This window comes from Daucus carota, chromosome 6 (genome assembly GCF_001625215.2).
Source record: "Daucus carota subsp. sativus chromosome 6, DH1 v3.0, whole genome shotgun sequence".
NCBI classification, from domain to species: Eukaryota; Viridiplantae; Streptophyta; class Magnoliopsida; order Apiales; family Apiaceae; genus Daucus; species Daucus carota.
The window spans coordinates 29,069,274-29,089,227 of NC_030386.2; the positions used below are offsets into that span (position 1 = coordinate 29,069,274).

At 35.5% G+C, this 19,954-nt stretch overlaps 1 protein-coding gene across 1 annotated transcript; it reads right to left on the reverse strand.

The window, feature by feature from the left end:
• Positions 1 to 2,088: 2,088 nt before the first annotated feature.
• On the reverse strand, positions 2,089 to 19,085 carry LOC108227363 (G-type lectin S-receptor-like serine/threonine-protein kinase At2g19130). Its single transcript, XM_017402465.2, has 5 exons — positions 18,613 to 19,085; positions 17,207 to 17,276; positions 8,293 to 15,926; positions 6,882 to 6,951; positions 2,089 to 5,600 (listed from the first exon to the last, which is right to left on the reverse strand). The coding sequence occupies exon 5, from the start codon at positions 4,721 to 4,723 to the stop codon at positions 2,267 to 2,269; it is 2,457 nt and encodes an 818-aa protein (XP_017257954.1). The 5' UTR covers positions 4,724 to 5,600; positions 6,882 to 6,951; positions 8,293 to 15,926; positions 17,207 to 17,276; positions 18,613 to 19,085; the 3' UTR covers positions 2,089 to 2,266.
• Positions 19,086 to 19,954: the final 869 nt, after the last annotated feature.

A 19,954-nucleotide genomic window follows, 5' to 3' on the forward strand; every position in this document is an offset into this window, starting at 1 on the left:
TGCGGACTGCAGACTCTATTTATACAAGCAACATGGTCAAGTTTTTGTTTCTAGAAATCTATTCAGTTTTCATGGCTTCCTTCCTATGAAATGAAGAATTGAAATCTGATTCCGCGATAGAAATTGCAATGGAATCGGTCCTGATTGAGAGTAGTAAGTTAGCCTTCTTTACCCAAGCACACGGCAGTAGCTTTTTATGGTGGGGGTGGACCATGAGGGCAGTTATAAAGTCTTCTTCCTTCACTTCATATTATCATCCTCAACTAAAATCTAGATGTATTTGAATTCAAATACAAACTAGGACTTCAGAGTAGACAATTATAATAGATGCTTCGACGCTTATTTCAAAGGCACTAGTCAGTATATACAATCAACACTGTTCTTTTTCGTTCAAGTATAAGCTCATAAGGTAGTATGTGTTCTGGATCAACAAAGGATAAGCAACACTGTTAGTTTACATGTTAAAATATTTTAACATGTAAATTAACAGTGTGGCTACATATAATCTAAAACCTGATTAAGTATAATAATATCTGAGATTAGGAAAACAAAGTATCAATATCCCTATAAACCAACAATGTAGTTGCTAATACACTCTTCAGAACTAATTGTATGTATTTAGATATGATATGCATGCTACATATAATGATCTTTCTCCGAAGAATGAGAAACAGAATGAGTATCGCAAGACAGAAAGTTGCATATTTAAGTGGTCATAATACCCTTGATTTTCAGTAACCTAGAGATGTATAGTAAAAGTTCCCAGAGAGTCGATCTCAATGATAATGTCTTCCTCAGGACAGACGGGATGATTGAAACAACCTACAGACGGAGTGCAGCTAATAGGACTCAAAAAAAAAAAAATTTAAATTGGCAGGATATCAGACAAGAAGATATGGCAATCAGACAAGAAAATCTTAAATAGATATAAAGGACAGAAGACATGACAAGGGTTTATGGCAGCTTTGAAAGAAATGGAGACCAGAGGAATCTGGAAAAGTTGGAAAAGATGGCACCCGGAAATAATTCATGTACAAAACGATTATTGTAATACTGTAATCACTGAAGGATCTCTATATAAGAGACCTTATTGTAACATTGGAAATCATCGGTTTGTGAATACATCATCTTAAGTTTCTCTACTTTCATCCTTCTTATGGCAAGCTAAACCTCTTCTCCTACGGTCTACAATAGATAAACATGTTCATCAATAAGACGGAGTGCAGCTAGTAGGACTCGATTGTGACATTAGCTTCAATAATCTTTGAAGGTTTTACATAGTACTCTAATACTGGATGGAGACCAAAGTTTATCTGTAGTAAAAACTCTAATCTATACCAGGGACCGGTTCCAGCAGGTGTCTTCACGTTCCTGAGCAGAAATATATTTTTCAAGGATTTGATACTTAAAACTATGAAAAGAAAAAGCTCATGAAAAGACATACAGAATTCAAATCCTACCAGGCCTTGCATTTTCCTAAAAACCTCCGGACTGACCTGGATCCAACAAAGTCCGTGATAAAATTCAAGGCCAAAATAAGTCTCATTGATCGAGTATTCGAGTAGCAAGTTTTTGTAAATCTCTAGGACTCCCCATGAAAAATAAAAGATCATAATATAACGTCCCAAGGCACAAAAATTGTTGCAACGAGGGTAAACTTCTAAACCAAATAAATATCATTCAGATAAATAGTTGAGTTTTGGCTACAGAGTATAACGCAAGTGCGTGTTACTGATACTGACGATTTGCAGGAACTAATGTCAGATGGATTGCACTTAAGTCAAATTCCAATTCGAATACAAACTATTTGCTGAAACAAATATAGTCATACAGATATGATGCACTTGGCAAAGAAGTTACTAGCTAAAGACTGGAAAGCAATTCCACTGAACTAACTGAAACAAAGGATGGTGAACCAGTTAATAAGCTCGGAAAGTATACTGACGTGCTGCCTAAACTAAAATTTAATGAACAAACTAAAAGCGAATAGATATATATATACCAGGAGTCGGGGAAAGTGATGGGCAGCTTGGATGGCCGTAAATCTGAGTCTTTGACGGTAACTGGGGAACAAGAAGGATTAAATCATGACAGTAACAAACTCAAATCTCATGCAAGTATGAGTTATTATATATTTTTTTAGAGAAACACTTAATAACATTGATGCGACAGGTATAATGAGCAGAAATAACACTTGAGCTAAATAGCCTTTACAGACGGAATACAGTATCTGCATCTTCACTTAGCACTTCGAATGTGAAGAAGGTCATGTATGAAGGATCTCTAGCTCTTGTGAGTTCGAGGAGGATAGGCTATTAGTATAGAAAACAATATTCTCCTCGTTCTCCATATCCATGAACAGTTGAAGACTTCGTAGATCTGGAGGTAGGTTCAACTCCATTACACCTTCAAGGATTTGAACTATCTTACTCATTGATGGCCTGACATTTTCATCCTCTTGGATGCACCAGCAAGCTATTTTACATATCCTGGTTACTTGTTCTGCATCAGCAGAGCCATCTAAATTAGGGTCCAGTATGCCAAGGATGTCGCCTCCATCTATCATCACCTTTGCAGCTCTTGCAGGAAAGAAGTCAACTTTACCATCTCTAGTTTGCTCCATATTTCTCCTACCCGACACAAACTCAAACAACATCATTCCATAACTGTACACATCTGCTTTTGATGTTATCGCTGCCCCTGATATCCATTCTGGTGCAAGATACCCTCTAGTCCCTCTCATGGTTGTCAAAACCCTGCTAAAATCATGCCCCACCAACTTTGCAAGACCAAAATCTGCAACTTTGGGACACATAAAATCATCCAGAAGTATGTTTTCAGGCTTGATATCGCAATGTATGATGCAGTCAATGCATTTCTCATGCAGATAAACCAACCCTTTTGCTATCCCCAGTGAAATGGCATACCTTGTTTTCCAGGACAATATACTTTTCCCCTTCTCTGCTTTAAAAATATGAGAATCCAATGAGCCCTTGGACATATACTCATACACCAACAACTTCTCGTTGCCTTGAGAACAGAAACCACGAAGATGCACAAGATTTACATGTTGAATGTTTCCAATGGTGCTGACTTCATTGCGGAATTGCTTCTCTCCTTGGCTGATGCCTTTCAACTTCTTCACGGCGATCACTGTTGAGTCCGGCAATATTCCTTTGAATACAGATCCAAAACCTCCTCCACCGAGTCTTTCTGAGAAATTCTTTGTGGCACTTTTTATATCTTTGTAACCATAAGCCACCAATGTACCTTCTACAGCTTTAGCTCCCTCCTTCACTTGACTTAATTTCTTTCTTCCAATAAGAAAACTAACTCCTAAAAAGATTATTACCATAGCTGCACACGACCCTCCAACAGCCCAATAAACAACCTTCCTACTCCTTTCAGAGAACTCTAATGGGCTGAGTCTTATAAAGATGTCCTTCCCACTAGTATCGTCTTTCGACAGCTGTTGCATATTATAGATGTCTTTATTCCAAGTAAAACAGGTACCATCGTGGTAAGCATAAGCACCGCAAGCACAATTGCTCCAACAGATGGATTTGCAGCCTCTCGCACTCCCAACAGACGACACAGATTGAGAATTGTTAGGCAACTTGACATTAGAATACTTGCCAAACATATCTTTTCCGCCATTGGATGTATTTGTTTCACCACACTCCAATCTGAGGCTTCGGACACAACCGCCAGAGTAATCTCCCAAACCCCAACTTCTCTCAAACCTACTCTTAAAGCCAGGCAAACAATTACAGGGAGGTAAAGCAAGTTGGTTACATATGCCATATGCCCCACAAACATCACTAACTTCACACTGTTGTTTTGGCACAGCCCAAATCAAACTCCACTCATTGGTTTCCCCTAACCATGAGAATAGCTGGAACTGCCCAGAATAATCTATGATGGTTCTGGACACAAATGATGGAGTTTGTATTACATAATAGGAGAAAGAAGTCTCATTTTCATTGGACACATAGGAAAAATTAAATAGAGAGTAAGAATTATGGTGCATATCAGGCACTAAACCAAATGCCTGTCCATCCCAAGGTCCACTCCTCCATATCAGCTTAGACCTGTTCCACATAATCACACCTTGATTGTTAATAGGATCAACTTCCAATGTGTAAAATCCAGGAGCAGGGTCTTCTGAATTCTTCCATGAAGTAAGAGTTTTCGTCTTGTTTGTACGTTTATCATATGAAATCTTACTACCCGGCAACCAGGTATGAGATGGGTAATCCAAGCTCTGCCATAGTGTTGAACTTGACCCGTTTCTCAAAACAAAGTTTCCATCGTCAAGAAGTACCGCCACTGGACTAGGAAAAGCAGAATTTGTCTCTGTGGACCAAACTTGTGTTTGCCTCTCGTCGAAAAGCACCAAGTTACCATCTACAACTTTCAGCTCTGAAGAATGCTTATTGCTCACAGGCTTTTCCCTGTTTGCAACCCAAACTACAGTTTGCTCAGAAATCTCTTTGAACCAGATGCCAATGTAGTACTTGGAAGACTTACCAGGTTTAAAGAAACCAAGTTCGTACTTTCCGCCCGAGGAGACAATGGTTTGGTTGCCAGAGAGAGAGTGATTAGCTGATATGCTATCAGCTCCAAAAGAAGTATAAAAATTGATGAAGAAACATATGGAAAGTAATAGAAACATTGAATAGTAAATTTTTTTAGCACCCATCGCCAGCTTCGATGTATGCATGCAAAGTTCATATTTTCTACTGGAGAATGCAGTTGAATATATATAAGCAACATGATGATCAACAATAAAGAAGACCTTGCATGTCACTATACCTCAAGTCAATCCTTGTGAACCTCTTCTGTGTAAATTGTAAAGTAGAAAACAAGAAATATAGCCGCCCTAACTGGTAGCACAAGGTGGCCATGGATGATAAAAAGAGTTGACGTCTTCTTGAGAATTGATATCCACTATACTATTGTCCTCAGAAATTAAATTTTAAACTTGTATAAATCAGAAAACCAACTGTGGAATTCTGAAAGACTCGTCTACCATTCTACTCCATTCATTTTACAACTTTTATAAATTAAATCAGATTTAGTAATATGTATAATAAAAACTTTTTGCCGGTGAAGCCAACTTGTTCAGATCTTCTTTACGTGTGAAATGGTTTAGGCTTTTGAGATTATAAAATTATTAAGAAAACACTATGTATAAGAAGAATATGAGAAGAAGTTCAACACATAATTTTCCTGAAGTCTTATTATTTTGGTGCATAAAACCTACAAATAAAAATAAAATTGTTTGCAGTAAAGTATTTGTAACGCCCCCAGATCCGTATACCCCGGATCTAGGCCGTCACACTATTTTAGCATACATGTCTCACGTTACATAACTCGCCCCACAAGTCCAGGGTCAATCTTACACTTCCACACAGTCCATCATATCAGTAAAAGGATAAGTTCAAGAGTACAAACTAGTATTTCTATTATCACAAACATCCTCGTTACGGGAACAAGTCTTCGCACCCTTCGTGTGCCATAGCCTCACGTTTTGCCTTTGACTTGGCTGTTATATGCTTCCGGATTATCCTTCTCATTTGTGCCATTCTCTGTCTATACTGTTTAAAGGAAATAAAGAGTTGCAAGTATGAGCATTTGAATGCTCAGCAAGTTCACAGTTCAAGTGCAAACATCACAGATTATATAAGGGAATTTAAACAGATATAACAATTAAGCAGATCCAAATGAGAGTTGTTGAATAATCACATATTGAACTCAAGAAATCAAAGAATAATAATAATACTGGTCTCCATCCTTGATGGTTCCACCATATGGCTCGATCACCGCCACTAAGTAGATACCACCCCGTGTCACCTTCGCAGTCTGATCGCGACTTTCGAATGGCGCCACACAGTTTCCCCCATTTATTTGCTAGCATAAGGGTTATCATTTTCAACCCTTAAAGTTGTCCCACACATAGGGCCAACAGATATTTCCACTCTTCCACGAATGCAAATCATTCGTGTTGACCAGTTTATGAAATTCATTCCCCGAGTACAAATTGGCTCACTTCATATTGAATAAATCTTCCCCTTTCTCACAAGAATGCGAACGAATGCATCCTCACAATTCAGAATTAAATATCTCTCGGCCGAATTACGGAGAAACGGTAATCCGATCACAACATCCCAAGAACAATAACATAGAACCGAACATGGTTAATGATCCTTGTATAAAATCAATTAATCACAGTACGAATAGAAGAATAGAAGTTTAACAGATTGAACGAGAATAAGAAACTAGGAGGGGAACTCAATAATCAAGCAAATTATCCCCTTTAGAGTATATCGAAAGAATAATCAATCATCTGAAGAAAACATTGGAATCATACAACTTTGTAAGAAAGACGAATCAAAGTTCGGGGTCTCGACAATTAAAATGTCGATATTAGCGAATAATCAAGGTTTAGAAATTCTACTGAGTCATTCTTGCATTGATATAATAACTCAAAGATATGAACAAGACTTTTCGAATATGAGCAAGGTTAGAATTAAATATCGAATATGAACTTCTGTAACGAAATAAAGATTACAAAATAGGGTAATCATCTCAAAAGGGAGTGATAGGTTAAAGATTTGGAAATTGATGATATTTTTGATTTTACAAAATAATGAGTCATCCTGGACAATAGGTGGACTCAGTAATGTAGAAAACTGTTTGAATAATATTCTGAACGAATGTCAAATCTTCTAGTATCAGTCTCTCCCCGATCTTCTCGTATATTCCAATACATGTCAAAATATCGGGATTCAAACACAGATATAAATATCAAATGAAATCACGTTCGACAAATATTTGCACATCATGAGCACATCAAAGGAAGGATTAAGTGAACTTGCCTGATCTCCTCTGAAATACAATTCCTGATTCCGGGTTTGATACTCAGCTTGATTCCCGAGTAAATTGCTTCTAATATACAAAATAAACAACTTAGTATTTTATTCCAAATCAATAGTTTCACGCCTTATCAACGTCTCTTTTTATTCCAACTCTTATCTCATATTTTTTTTTTCCTTTCAATCATATACTTATTTTTTAATAATCAACATTCTAACATTCCCCAATTATTATAACGTATATTATTCTCTATTTGTTAATCTTTGCTCTTTTAGAAATTATAATAATAATTAATCATCTTAATTATCCTTATATCCTTATCCTTCTCATAACTTTCTTCAATTCATAAATACCTTTTTTTAATATTAAACCAATCCGAATCCGAATTTCATTTATTATTTATTAAATCACCCAAATTATAAATTTATCTAATATCTCTCAAACCCAAAATTAGGCTTCACCATCAAATCCGAAATATTATTTACTTAGACTTTCATGTTTTACACTTTTACTAATTCCATCATTTAGTCCCTCAAATTAATTAAATATTATCCTTCAATATTCTAGCCAATCAAAAACTGACACATCATCGTCTCCTCCAACACACCCACCAACACTTTCTCTCACCTCGAAGTCAACTCTAATGGTGAAACTTTGACCGCTAATATCTCCTTCATTTCTAATGCGTTTTCAACGATTCAAAAGCCTATTCCATCTATTTTCTCGCAAGGAATCCAAATATGTAACTTGTTTTACAATCCGACAACAACTTCTTGCCCAGAAGACTGATAACCAGAACCCGTTTACAAGCAAATTACCAAACTGCCCCTTCTTCATCTTCCTCATCTCTCCCTTCCTCGCCCATCCTCTACTACTGCCGGCCGGAGAGAACTCCGGCAGCATCTCCCCCGACCAACCTCTCTCTCTCGCTACCAATCCCTTCTCTCTCTCTCTCTCTCTCTCTCTCTCTCTCTCTCTCCCTCTCTCTCTCTCGCTACCTCTTTCTCTCCCTCCCTCTCTCTTGCGTTTCTTCTTCCCTCCGAGGCAGTCGCCGGCGCGAATCGCCGGGCGGCGCTCCGCCTCCTCCCCGTCAAATTCCAGGCTCCGCACACTCCATTCCAACCCCGCCACATCAAAACAATCAACAACACAAGCAAATTCAGAACCAATTACAAAGCCCCAATTTATTTATATAACCCCTAATTTTGACATATAAACCCTAGTTTTTCTTTAAAATTGGGGAAAACTAATTAACTCAATTATATATGTACATACGGTGAAACAACTCAAATTTCAAGACCGATAGCATTAATAATACCACTGGTGGGATCAAGCAGAAAATGCAAAAATATGAACTTATTTCCTTAATAAATGAGTATATTAATAATGATGAACATGGAGCGAAATAATTACCTTGTTTTTCTTTTGTTAAAGGAATTTGCTCCCAAAATCTTTTGCTCCTTCCTCCTTTGATCCACTTCCCAAAACTCTCTCAAGCTAATTCTTTTCTTCTCTCTATTATTTTCTTAGCCAAAAATCTTTGCACAAATCTTATTCTTGGATTTTATAAAAATTCTTTTAATTGTAATCATGTCCAATGCATACACTAACTCTCAATCTTGATTTAGATTATTGCTAATGGTTACTTGGTCACCAAGTAACGTTTCTTGGGCACCAAGTAGCTTCCAAATCCACTTTATAGTTTATTTACTGTTTTTAGCGATTTTGTTTAATATAGTCGAGACGATCGTTGCGGAACTTTATTATTTAATGATATAAAAACACTTTCCGATAAATTTACACACCGACAAATATTAATGACCTTATTTATTGTATTCAAATTTAATAAAATTGGTGTGTAAACGAAATCTAATAATTTCGAGTATTTAAATTTCTACTAAACGAGTTGCATTTTAAATAATAATAATAATAATAATTTCCGTACGAACTAAATCTCAAATAATACTTCCGACTCTTGAAAATACGAAGCCAACATTTTACAAACTAATTAAGCATTCTAGTCGTAAACTAACTAAAGAAATTAATTAATTATATAATTTACATATTTAAATTTCGCGGTCGTTACAGTCTCTCCCCCTTAAAGCATTCCGACCTCGGAATCATGACGGGTCGTCAAATAAGTAAGGATGATTCTTCCGCATTTCTTCTTCCAGTTCCCACATAGTTTCCTCGACTGCTCTGTTTCTCCAGATAGCTTTGACTAATTTAACCTTCTTGGTCCTTAGCTCTTGAAATTTCATATCTACTATCTTTACTGGCTTTTCTCCATAGGTTTAATCACGTTGCAGATGTGTTATAAGTCTTTAATAATGATATATGAAACACGTCGTGTAAATGTTGCAAGTTAGGTTGTAAACCTGGTTGGTATACTAATCCAACTTTCTTTAAAATCTCAAATGGTCCAATGAAAATCGGGGACTTAGTTTGTTTCTTCCCGCAAATCTCACTACTCCTTTCCATGGTGACACTTGCAATAGTACTTTTCTCCTACATCAAACGCTTTCTCTTCTCTTTCTAAATCCGCATATTTCTTCAGTCTATATTGAGCTGCAGTTAATCTTTTTGGTATCTTCTCAATTGATTATTCGGTATGTTAAACTAGTTCTGGTCCTAGAATCTTCTTTTCTCCAACTTAATCCCAACAAAGAGGCGATCTACATTTTCTACCATATATTGTTTCATAAGGTGCCAACCCATTACTAGAATGATAACTTTTTTTTTTCTTTTTTCTTTAATCAATGAATTCTACTTAAGGGAAAATGATAATCCCAACTTCCCTCTGCCATCTAACACACAAACTTTTAACATCCCCTCAATTGTTCAAATCGTTCTTTCACTCTATCCATCAGTTTGGGAATAATTAGCAGCATTTTGATTCGACTTATCCTTAGAAAATTCTTGAAAAGTTCGGTAGAATCTCGAAGTAAATCTTGCATATATATATATATATATATATATATATATATATATATATCTGATGCTATTGGCACTGGGGTTCCATGTCGAGTCACAATCTCTTTCAGGTACATACTCGTCTATTTCTTACTTGTGTACATTTTACTGAATGGTAAGAAATGAGCCGATTTCATGAGTATATCTATGATATTCTAATAGAGTCATGGATTTTTTTTTTTTTCCCGTGTTTGTGGTAATCTTCCACTAAAATCCAGAGTAATATATTCCCTCTTCCACTTTGGGATTTCCAAGGGTTGTTATAATCCACTGGGTTTTCGTTGTTCTATTTTTATCTTTTGACATTTTAAACATTTACTCACTCAATCTTCAATTTCTCTTTTAAAAATTGGCCACTACTAGTGTCTCTTAAAGTCTTGAAACATCTTTGTGCTTCCTAGGTGTATGAAATATCTCGGGTCATGTGCATTGCTCAAAATCTCACTTTTGAATTCTGTTACTGTGGAAATCTGTATCCTTTTCGCAAATATCTTAATTCTTTCCTCATCCTTGGACAAAAGCATTCCTCTCCTGTCAACTTTTTCCTTTGAATCGCCCATTACTTTTCCCCGACACTTCCAAAATGTTATTATTAATATTTAACAATTCTATTTGTACCAAAATTTCAGGAAGCTTTTCTTTCTCTAGACTCAAATCTTTAAGTTCCAATCCTAATTTCTTCAATTCTTTTCTCAATTCCTCAAACATTGTTAACACATTCAAATTCTTCTTCCTACTTAACGCATCTGCAACTATATTTGCCTCCCTTGCAAGCTGTTTTATTATACAATCATAGTCCTTAATCAATTCTAACCATCTCATTTGCCTTATATTTAATTCCTTCCGAGTAAAACAATACTTCAAGCACTTATGATCCGTATAAATTTCATGCTTCTAGCTCTATAATTAATGTCAACATATCTTCAGTGCGAAAATAATCGCGACTAATTCCCAGTCATAAATAAGATATCTCAGTCTATAATCTTTTAGTTGCCATAAAGCGTAAACAATTTCTTTTTCGTGCTACATTAATACACATCCTATACTTTTGGAGAAACATCAATGAAGTTTATAAATTGCCACTTTCATTTGGTAAAGTCACATAGGAGCTATCATGAATCTCTTCTTTAATGCTTGAATATTTTCTCTGTGCTTTGGTATCCATTCAGATTTTTTCTTCTTTTTAGATTAACCATGTCAATGGTGTTGTAATCTTTGAAAAATCTTGAACGATTCTTTGATAATAACCTGCTAATCAAGAAAACTTCTGACTTCAGTTAGAGTTCTAGGTATTTCTTAATTTGATACCGTTTTGACTTTTGCGGGTTCTACTGATATGTCGTCTTTAGAAACTATTTGTCCAAGAATTTGTACTTGCTCCAACCAAAACTCAGTTTTTGAAAATTTTGCGTACAACTTCTCTCTTCTCAAGATTTCCATGACTATTCTTAAATGCTACACATGTTCTTCTTGTGTCTTGGAGTAAATTAAAATGTCATCAATGAAAACGATCATGAATTGATCCAAATATGTCTTGAATATATATTATGTTCATAAGGTCGAAGGTGCAATATTTGGTTAATTCAAAAGGGCATCCCTAAGAACTCAGAATGTTCATATCTGGTTCTAAAAGCTGTCTTAGGCACATCTTCTGGCTTAATTTTAAGTCAATGATATCTGGATCTTAAATCAATCTTAGAAAAGTGAGCCTCTCTTTTCAATTGTCAAACAAATCATTAATCCTTGGTAAAGGATACTTATTCTTAATTGTCACCCTTATCCAATTTCCTAAACTCAATACACAACCTCATACTTCCATCTTTCTTCAAACCATACAGCAACTCCCCATGAGGATACACTTGGCCTAACGACAATTTTTTTTTCTAATAATTCTTGTAATTGTGTTGCCAAGTCTTTTATTTATGTTGGTGTCATTTTGTAGGAAGCTTTTGATATAGTGCGGTACCTGGCACAAGGTCTATAGTGAACTCAATCTCCCTAATTGGGGTAATTCTGATAAATTTTCAAGAAACACATCCACATACTCATCTCCCACTGAGGTTTCTTCCATCTCAGGAATTTATTTCTCCGTATCTATCACGTGCGCCAAATAGGCCTGACATCCTTGCCGAAGCAATTTCTTAGCTTGTATCATGAACAAAACATCTTATCGTGCTTTTATCCTCTTACATTCACTCTCTTCTCATTATCAACTCTTAGACACTTTCGCCCACGATTAATCTGAGCGCCATAACTCGTTAACATTCCATTCCAAATATCACGTCAAACTCCCCTAACTTAAAATGAATTAAATCCACTTTGAAAAGTTGTTTTGGAATCGTTACTTCAAAACTAGGACACACTTGGTCCATAAAAATCATTTCTTGATTCACTATTTTCACATTCAAGGGTTATTCTAGAGGTATTGTATCAATTCTGAACTTTTGAACAAAATCTACAAAAAAATACACAATTTGATAATGCCCAAATTATTCAACACACAAGCATGCATCTAGAGAATGCATTATAAGCGTAACTAGAAATGTCATTGTTGACTATGGCGTCTTGCAGCGTCATATTAAAGATATATGATGTTGGGTTGCTCCTTTCCGGAAGAGTTTATAATTTCAGAATAGTGTTTTCTTTGTGTCGTGCCCGACCATCCCTGGCCATATGGCCCGTCTTTTGATAGTTGAAGCGAGTATCAGCTTTTTTTTTTTTTTTTGAAACATAACATCCTTTATATTCGTAGGTAAAACAAATGGTAGACTCCTGATAGCACGGAAATGAATGCCTCTTCCAACATGTTTTGCGTTCTGGTAACAGTGGTCCTCCTTGCAGAAGATTTGAAATTTGTGGAGGCATGAACCTTTGATTTCCTTCGTGGCTTACTCGAAATCTGATTCTCAGATTTTTGTTTCGAAGAGTCCTATACTTGTTGAATAGCCTTTTAATAAAAGGTTTCTTTATATTCTAGTCCCATATCTTCTTTCCTTGGCTACGATCAGGCTGTGGTGTCGTCCATTTATTGCCATTCTTTTCACAGTTGTATAGCTCACTCCCGCTTTCCACGATAGCAGTCTTCTGAACAAGAGTCACATAATTGCTAAGTTCAAAATAGCTACCCTGTTCAGGATCCAGGGTTTCGATACTCGTTGAGAACGTCGGGCTCTCTTTTTATTAGTATCAACATAATGTTGTACGAACCTCGCAAGTTATGTAAATTTGGATTCACAATTAGCCACAGATACGTTCCTCTTGTTTGAGTTTTAAGAACCTGAGCTATGTGATTCTCATGGTATTTAGGAAAATGTTTCCATAGGAACAATTTTGTAAAGCATTCCCACGTCAAGACACTAGTCCTTTCTAGACCTTTTTAGCATCCCACCAATAATTAGCTTCCATGTTTAACATATATATTGCAGATAAAATTTTCCTTATCATCCTCAACTCCCACAATCTCAAAAGCCATTTTTAAATTTCTTTCAACCAGGTCCTAGCCTCAATAGGATATGTGGTTCCTTTAACTCAGGGGTGTACACACTTAAAAGTTTTTGAATATAATAAATGATTTCGGTGGTTGGTTGATTGATGCTCCGTTGGTATTGGTTGGTAGGTTTGGATCACGTTTTAGTAAGAGATCAAAGATCATTTATATCAGATCAGGATTGGCTGGAATATTCTCTGGTAGAGCTCTATTCTTGGTTTTACCAATTTCAGAGTTCATCTTGTTTCTACAAGGGAGGAATAAAATAGGTTACTATCACATGGTGTACAAGTTTATTTGACATGTAGAAGTGCAAAGGACAACATATTGGTGCAAAATTGTCTAATAGAATTTTAACAAGAGTTTTGCTCATGAAATAGATATTAGATGGTAAAAACAGTTAAGGTTTAGTAATTGTTCAAGGGAGTATATCAACATGCCCAAGGTTTCACATATATTAGCAAAAGATAGCTGGTTTTAAAAGTAAAAGCGGTTTCAGAAAGAATTAGGTATGTGAAAGATTTCCAATAAAAAGGTGCTACAAGATATCATGATCAAGGTTTATACAGTGGTTCTATAAGTACAAAGATCATGCATATCAAGTAATGTAAATAATCTCAAAATAATACCATCCATTCCCACTAGTCGTCATCATATGCACCCGTAGTTTGAATACCATTCTATCATTATCCGAGGACATCGCCTGTTCTGATAATCACTGAGATATCACTTCAACCATGATTAATAAGATGTCTACCTACATCCCTATCTGCTCAAAAGATCTTATATTCGAATCTGCATTGTTATAATAAGAAAATGCAAGGCTCTCATGCCCGCTATTGTGCAATGTCAACAGTCATAAACTATGAACAAAAATAGAACCCGAGATCCTCGTAAATTATAAATGTTATCTTACAAAAGATCAAATTATACCAAAGAAATCCAAATCATTAGTGTCTGGATATCTATGTAACTTTACACCGAGATCTTAATGATTTTCGATCCACAAAAGTGACTCATATATGTCTGAAGTTGGTCAAAGTAGTCTATTGAATATCTATCCAAAGACTCTTGAATACATAAATAACTATTTGATAGATTCCCTGATCATAATTTCCCGGGCCAGAAATCCGAGATCTCTTGAACAATTATAAAATTATATAATTCTTGGATCCCCAAATTCGTCATGAAAACTTAAAACTCAAGGTAATACTTTGCTAGCATCACATACGGTTGTACAAATATAAAGTGTGCCGAGTGTGGCACTGCCTCGCTCTCAACATATGGAGCATAAGAAGAAACTAGAACTGAGTGGTGTTAGAATAAAATCTGGTGTTGAGTTTGATGTGGAGATTGGAACTGAAATTGGCATTTAAATTTAAAGGGTTTCCAATTAGAAAAGAAGAAACCTTGTAATAGAAAAATCGGTATCTTAATATAACATGAGGTGGGAACAACAGTCTTTTGGGGTAGAAATATCTGGCTGTAACATTCGAGCTCATGGCCTGGCATTTGAATATATATATTGAACGGAACTTGCAAAATATGGGAAAAGAATCTCGCCAATAGATGTGGTGTTCATAAAGGTATGGAACTTGAATCAATACTGATAAAGATTCGGCATTGCAATGGAATCAAAAGTGAATGAAGTAGCCTTTAGAAAAGTCAGCTGAAAGTGTCTAAGTCTATCCGACAATCATTGATCATATCTACCATCTGATATGGGTAATGAAAGAATGGAATATGGGTGTAAATATCCGAGAAGTCAATGATAGTGCAGAAGTTATTTCTGACGGAAAATTATAAGGTAAAATTGATGTTTATCCCCTGACATAGCAATAAATACTAGGTAACTAGTAGGTTACCTAACCAATAATCTCAAATGGTGGAGGCTCAATGATTTGATAGTCGTGTTCTCTGAATTACTATGAGTAATCCTAATTTCCTTTGAGCACTTCCCATATTACAATCTGAGTATTATGAGTTAGGGTGTAAAAAGAGCGTCCTCGAAGAGAACTAGCTACTATTATCTTCACAGATAATCAAACAATGTCACCTTAAGTTTCTCATCTTAAAGATACTTGTATATACGTATATGTATCTTAACCATGGGGTTTAATGTCCCACAAAGGTTTCCGGATTTTGTATATACCCTTGCATAAACTCGTAGATGTATAACTATCATATACACATATCTTATATCTCGTATTATCGTCTCTTACTCTCTCATTATATTCCTAGGGTTCCCGTGTCCTAAGAATATAACTATAGCTCTGATACCAAATCTGTAACGCCCCCAGATCCGTATACCCCGGATCTAGGCCGACACACTATTTTAGCATACCTGTCTCACGTTACATAACTCGCCCCACAAGTCCAGGGTCAATCTTACACTTCCACACAGTCCATCATATCAGTAAAAGGATAAGTTCAAGAGTACAAACTAGTATTTCTATTATCACAAACATCCTCGTTACGGGAACAAGTCTTCGCACCCTTCGTGTGCCATAGCCTCACGTTTTGCCTTTGACTTGGCTATTATATGCTTCCGGATTATCCTTCTCATTTGTGCCATTCTCTGTCTATACTGTTTAAAGGAAATAAAAAGTTGCAAGTATGAGCATTTGAATGCTCAGCAAGTTCACAGTTCAAGTGCAAACATCACAGATTATATAAGGGAATTTAAACAGATATAACAATTAAGCAGATCCAAATGAGAGTTGTAGATAATCACATATTGAACTCAAGAAATCAAAGAATAATAATAATACTGGTCTCCATCCTTGATGGTTCCACCATATGGCTCGATCACCGCCACTAAGTAGATACCACCCCGTGTCACCTTCGCAGTCTGATCGCGACTTTCGAATGGCGCCACACAGTTTCCCCCATTTATTTGCTAGCATAAGGGTTATCATTTTCAACCCTTAAAGTTGTCCCACACGTAGGGCCAACAGATATTTCCACTCTTCCACGAATGCAAATCATTCGTGTTGACCAGTTTATGAAATTCATTCCCCGAGTACAAATTGGCTCACTTCATATTGAATAAATCTTCCCCTTTCTCACAAGAATGCGAACGAATGCATCCTCACAATTCAGAATTAAATATCTCTCAGCCGGATTACGGAGAAACGGTAATCCGATCACAACATCCCAAGAACAATAACATAGAACCGAACATGGTTAATGATCCTTGTATAAAATCAATTAATCACAGTACGAATAGAAGAATAGAAGTTTAACAGATTGAACGAGAATAAGAAACTAGGAGGGGAACTCAATAATCAAGCAAATTATCCCCTTTAGAGTATATCGAAAGAATAATCAATCATCTGAAGAAAACATTAGAATCATACAACTTTGTAAGAAAGACGAATCAAAGTTCGGGGTCTCGACAATTAAAATGTCGATATTAGCGAATAATCAAGGTTTAGAAATTCTACTGAGTCATTCTTGCATTGATATAATAACTCAAAGATATGAACAAGACTTTTCAAATATGAGCAAGGTTAGAATTAAATATCGAATATGAACTTCTGTAACGAAATAAAGATTACAAAATAGGGTAATCATCTCAAAAGGGAGTGATAGGTTAAAGATTTGGAAATTGATGATATTTTTTATTTTACAAAATAATGAGTCATCCTGGACAATAGGTGGACTCAGTAATGTAGAAAACTGTTTGAATAATATTCTGAACGAATGTCAAATCTTCTAGTATCAGTCTCTCTCCGATCTTCTCGTATATTCCAATACATGTCAAAATATCGGGATTCAAACACAGATATAAATATCAAATGAAATCACGTTCGACAAATATTTGCACATCATGAGCACATCAAAGGAAGGATTAAGTGAACTTGCCTGATCTCCTCTGAAATACAATTCCTGATTCCGGGTTTGATACTCAGCTTGATTCCCGAGTAAATTGCTTCTAATATACAAAATAAACAACTTAGTATTTTATTCCAAATCAATAGTTTCACGCCTTATCAACGTCTCTTTTTATTCCAACTCTTATCTCATATTTTTTTTTTCTTTCAATCATATACTTATTTTTTAATAATCAACATTCTAACATTCCCCAATTATTATAACGTATATTATTCTCTATTTGTTAATCTTTGCTCTTTTAGAAATTATAATAATAATTAATCATCTTAATTATCCTTATATCCTTATCCTTCTCATAACTTTCTTCAATTCATAAATACCTTTTTTTAATATTAAACCAATCCGAATCCGAATTTCATTTATTATTTATTAAATCACCCAAATTATAAATTTATCTAATATCTCTCAAACCCAAAATTAGGCTTCACCATCAAATCCGAAATATTATTTACTTAGACTTTCATGTTTTACACTTTTACTAATTCCATCATTTAGTCCCTCAAATTAATTAAATATTATCCTTCAATATTCTAGCCAATCAAAAACTGACACATCATCGTCTCCTCCAACACACCCACCAACACTTTCTCTCACCTCGAAGTCAACTCTAATGGTGAAACTTTGACCGCTAATATCTCCTTCATTTCTAATGCGTTTTCAACGATTCAAAAGCCTATTCCATCTATTTTCTCGCAAGGAATCCAAATATGTAACTTGTTTTACAATCCGACAACAACTTCTTGCCCAGAAGACTGATAGTGATAACCAGAACCCGTTTACAAGCAAATTACCAAACTGCCCCTTCTTCATCTTCCTCATCTCTCCCTTCCTCGCCCATCCTCTACTACTGCCGGCCGGAGAGAACTCCGGCAGCATCTCCCCCGACCAACCTCTCTCTCTCGCTACCAATCCCTTCTCTCTCTCTCTCTCTCTCTCTCTCTCCCTCTCTCTCTCTCGCTACCTCTTTCTCTCCCTCCCTCTCTCTTGCGTTTCTTCTTCCCTCCGAGGCAGTCGCCGGCGCGAATCGCCGGGCGGCGCTCCGCCTCCTCCCCGTCAAATTCCAGGCTCCGCACACTCCATTCCAACCCCGCCACATCAAAACAATCAACAACACAAGCAAATTCAGAACCAATTACAAAGCCCCAATTTATTTATATAACCCCTAATTTTGACATATAAACCCTAGTTTTTCTTTAAAATTGGGGAAAACTAATTAACTCAATTATATATGTACATACGGTGAAACAACTCAAATTTCAAGACCGATAGCATTAATAATACCACTGGTGGGATCAAGCAGAAAATGCAAAAATATGAACTTATTTCCTTAATAAATGAGTATATTAATAATGATGAACATGGAGCGAAATAATTACCTTGTTTTTCTTTTGTTAAAGGAATTTGCTCCCAAAATCTTTTGCTCCTTCCTCCTTTGATCCACTTCCCAAAACTCTCTCAAGCTAATTCTTTTCTTCTCTCTATTATTTTCTTAGCCAAAAATCTTTGCACAAATCTTACTCTTGGATTTTATAAAAATTCTTTTAATTGTAATCATGTCCAATGCATACACTAACTCTCAATCTTGATTTAGATTATTGCTAATGGTTACTTGGTCACCAAGTAACGTTTCTTGGGCACCAAGTTTCGTTACTTGGGCACCAAGTAGCTTCCAAATCCACTTTATAGTTTATTTACTGTTTTTAGCGATTTTGTTTAATATAGTCGAGACGATCGTTGCGGAACTTTATTATTTAATGATATAAAAACACTTTCCGATAAATTTACACACCGACAAATGTTAATGACCTTATTTACTGTATTCAAATTTAATAAAATTGGTGTGTAAACGAAATCTAATAATTTCGAGTATTTAAATTTCTACTAAACGAGTTGCATTCTAAATAATAATAATAATAATAATTTCCGTACGAACTAAATCTCAAATAATACTTCCGACTCTTGAAAATACGAAGCCAACATTTTACAAACTAATTAAGCATTCTAGTCGTAAACTAACTAAAGAAATTAATTAATTATATAATTTACATATTTAAATTTCGCGGTCGTTACAGTATTGATCGACTGATACATGTAAGAGTAAAGTAGAAAGCAAATGACTAGATTCCTCAAGTAGTTTTGTTTTGTAATCTTTGATGACCCATTAAAATTGTTTTATATTCTAATTTTATACTATTAAAATTACTAATTGTCCATGGCTCGAGCCTCGTAATTGGTATCGGACTTCATTTCTGTCCTTTGGAATCAGATTATTTCCTCTTCATTTTCTTTTTCTTTTTTTTTTTCAGAAAAAGGAGAAATTGCAATGATTTATTACACATTGATTTGCTAGGGAAGAGATATCCATTGAAATATTATCCTTTTGGAAATCAAATAGCATTATATAGAGGGTAGAGAAGGGACAATGTAGGCTGAGAGTTGTGACCCTGTGAGGCTGTGACACATGCTGCTGAAGCCTATATGCACATCCTTTTTATACAAACCAATAGTTTTCTTGATATATCAACTACATTTATATAGACTTTTAGGTACTGTTTGAATACTTTCTAAAGTCATATGTTATATGTAAATTTCATTTTATTTCATATTAACAAATAAATTGTTTTTCTAATTTGTGTGCATGTCAACATGTTAGTGACATGAACTAGCATACTACAGATTATTTCTCAACACATGAATTTAACACAAACATTATAGATG

What these genes read in the sequence shown, in the direction of transcription:
- LOC108227363 (XM_017402465.2), bottom strand. Translation starts at nt 4,723, where the DNA reads ATGCATACATCGAAGCTGGCGATGGGTGCTAAAAAAATTTACTATTCA.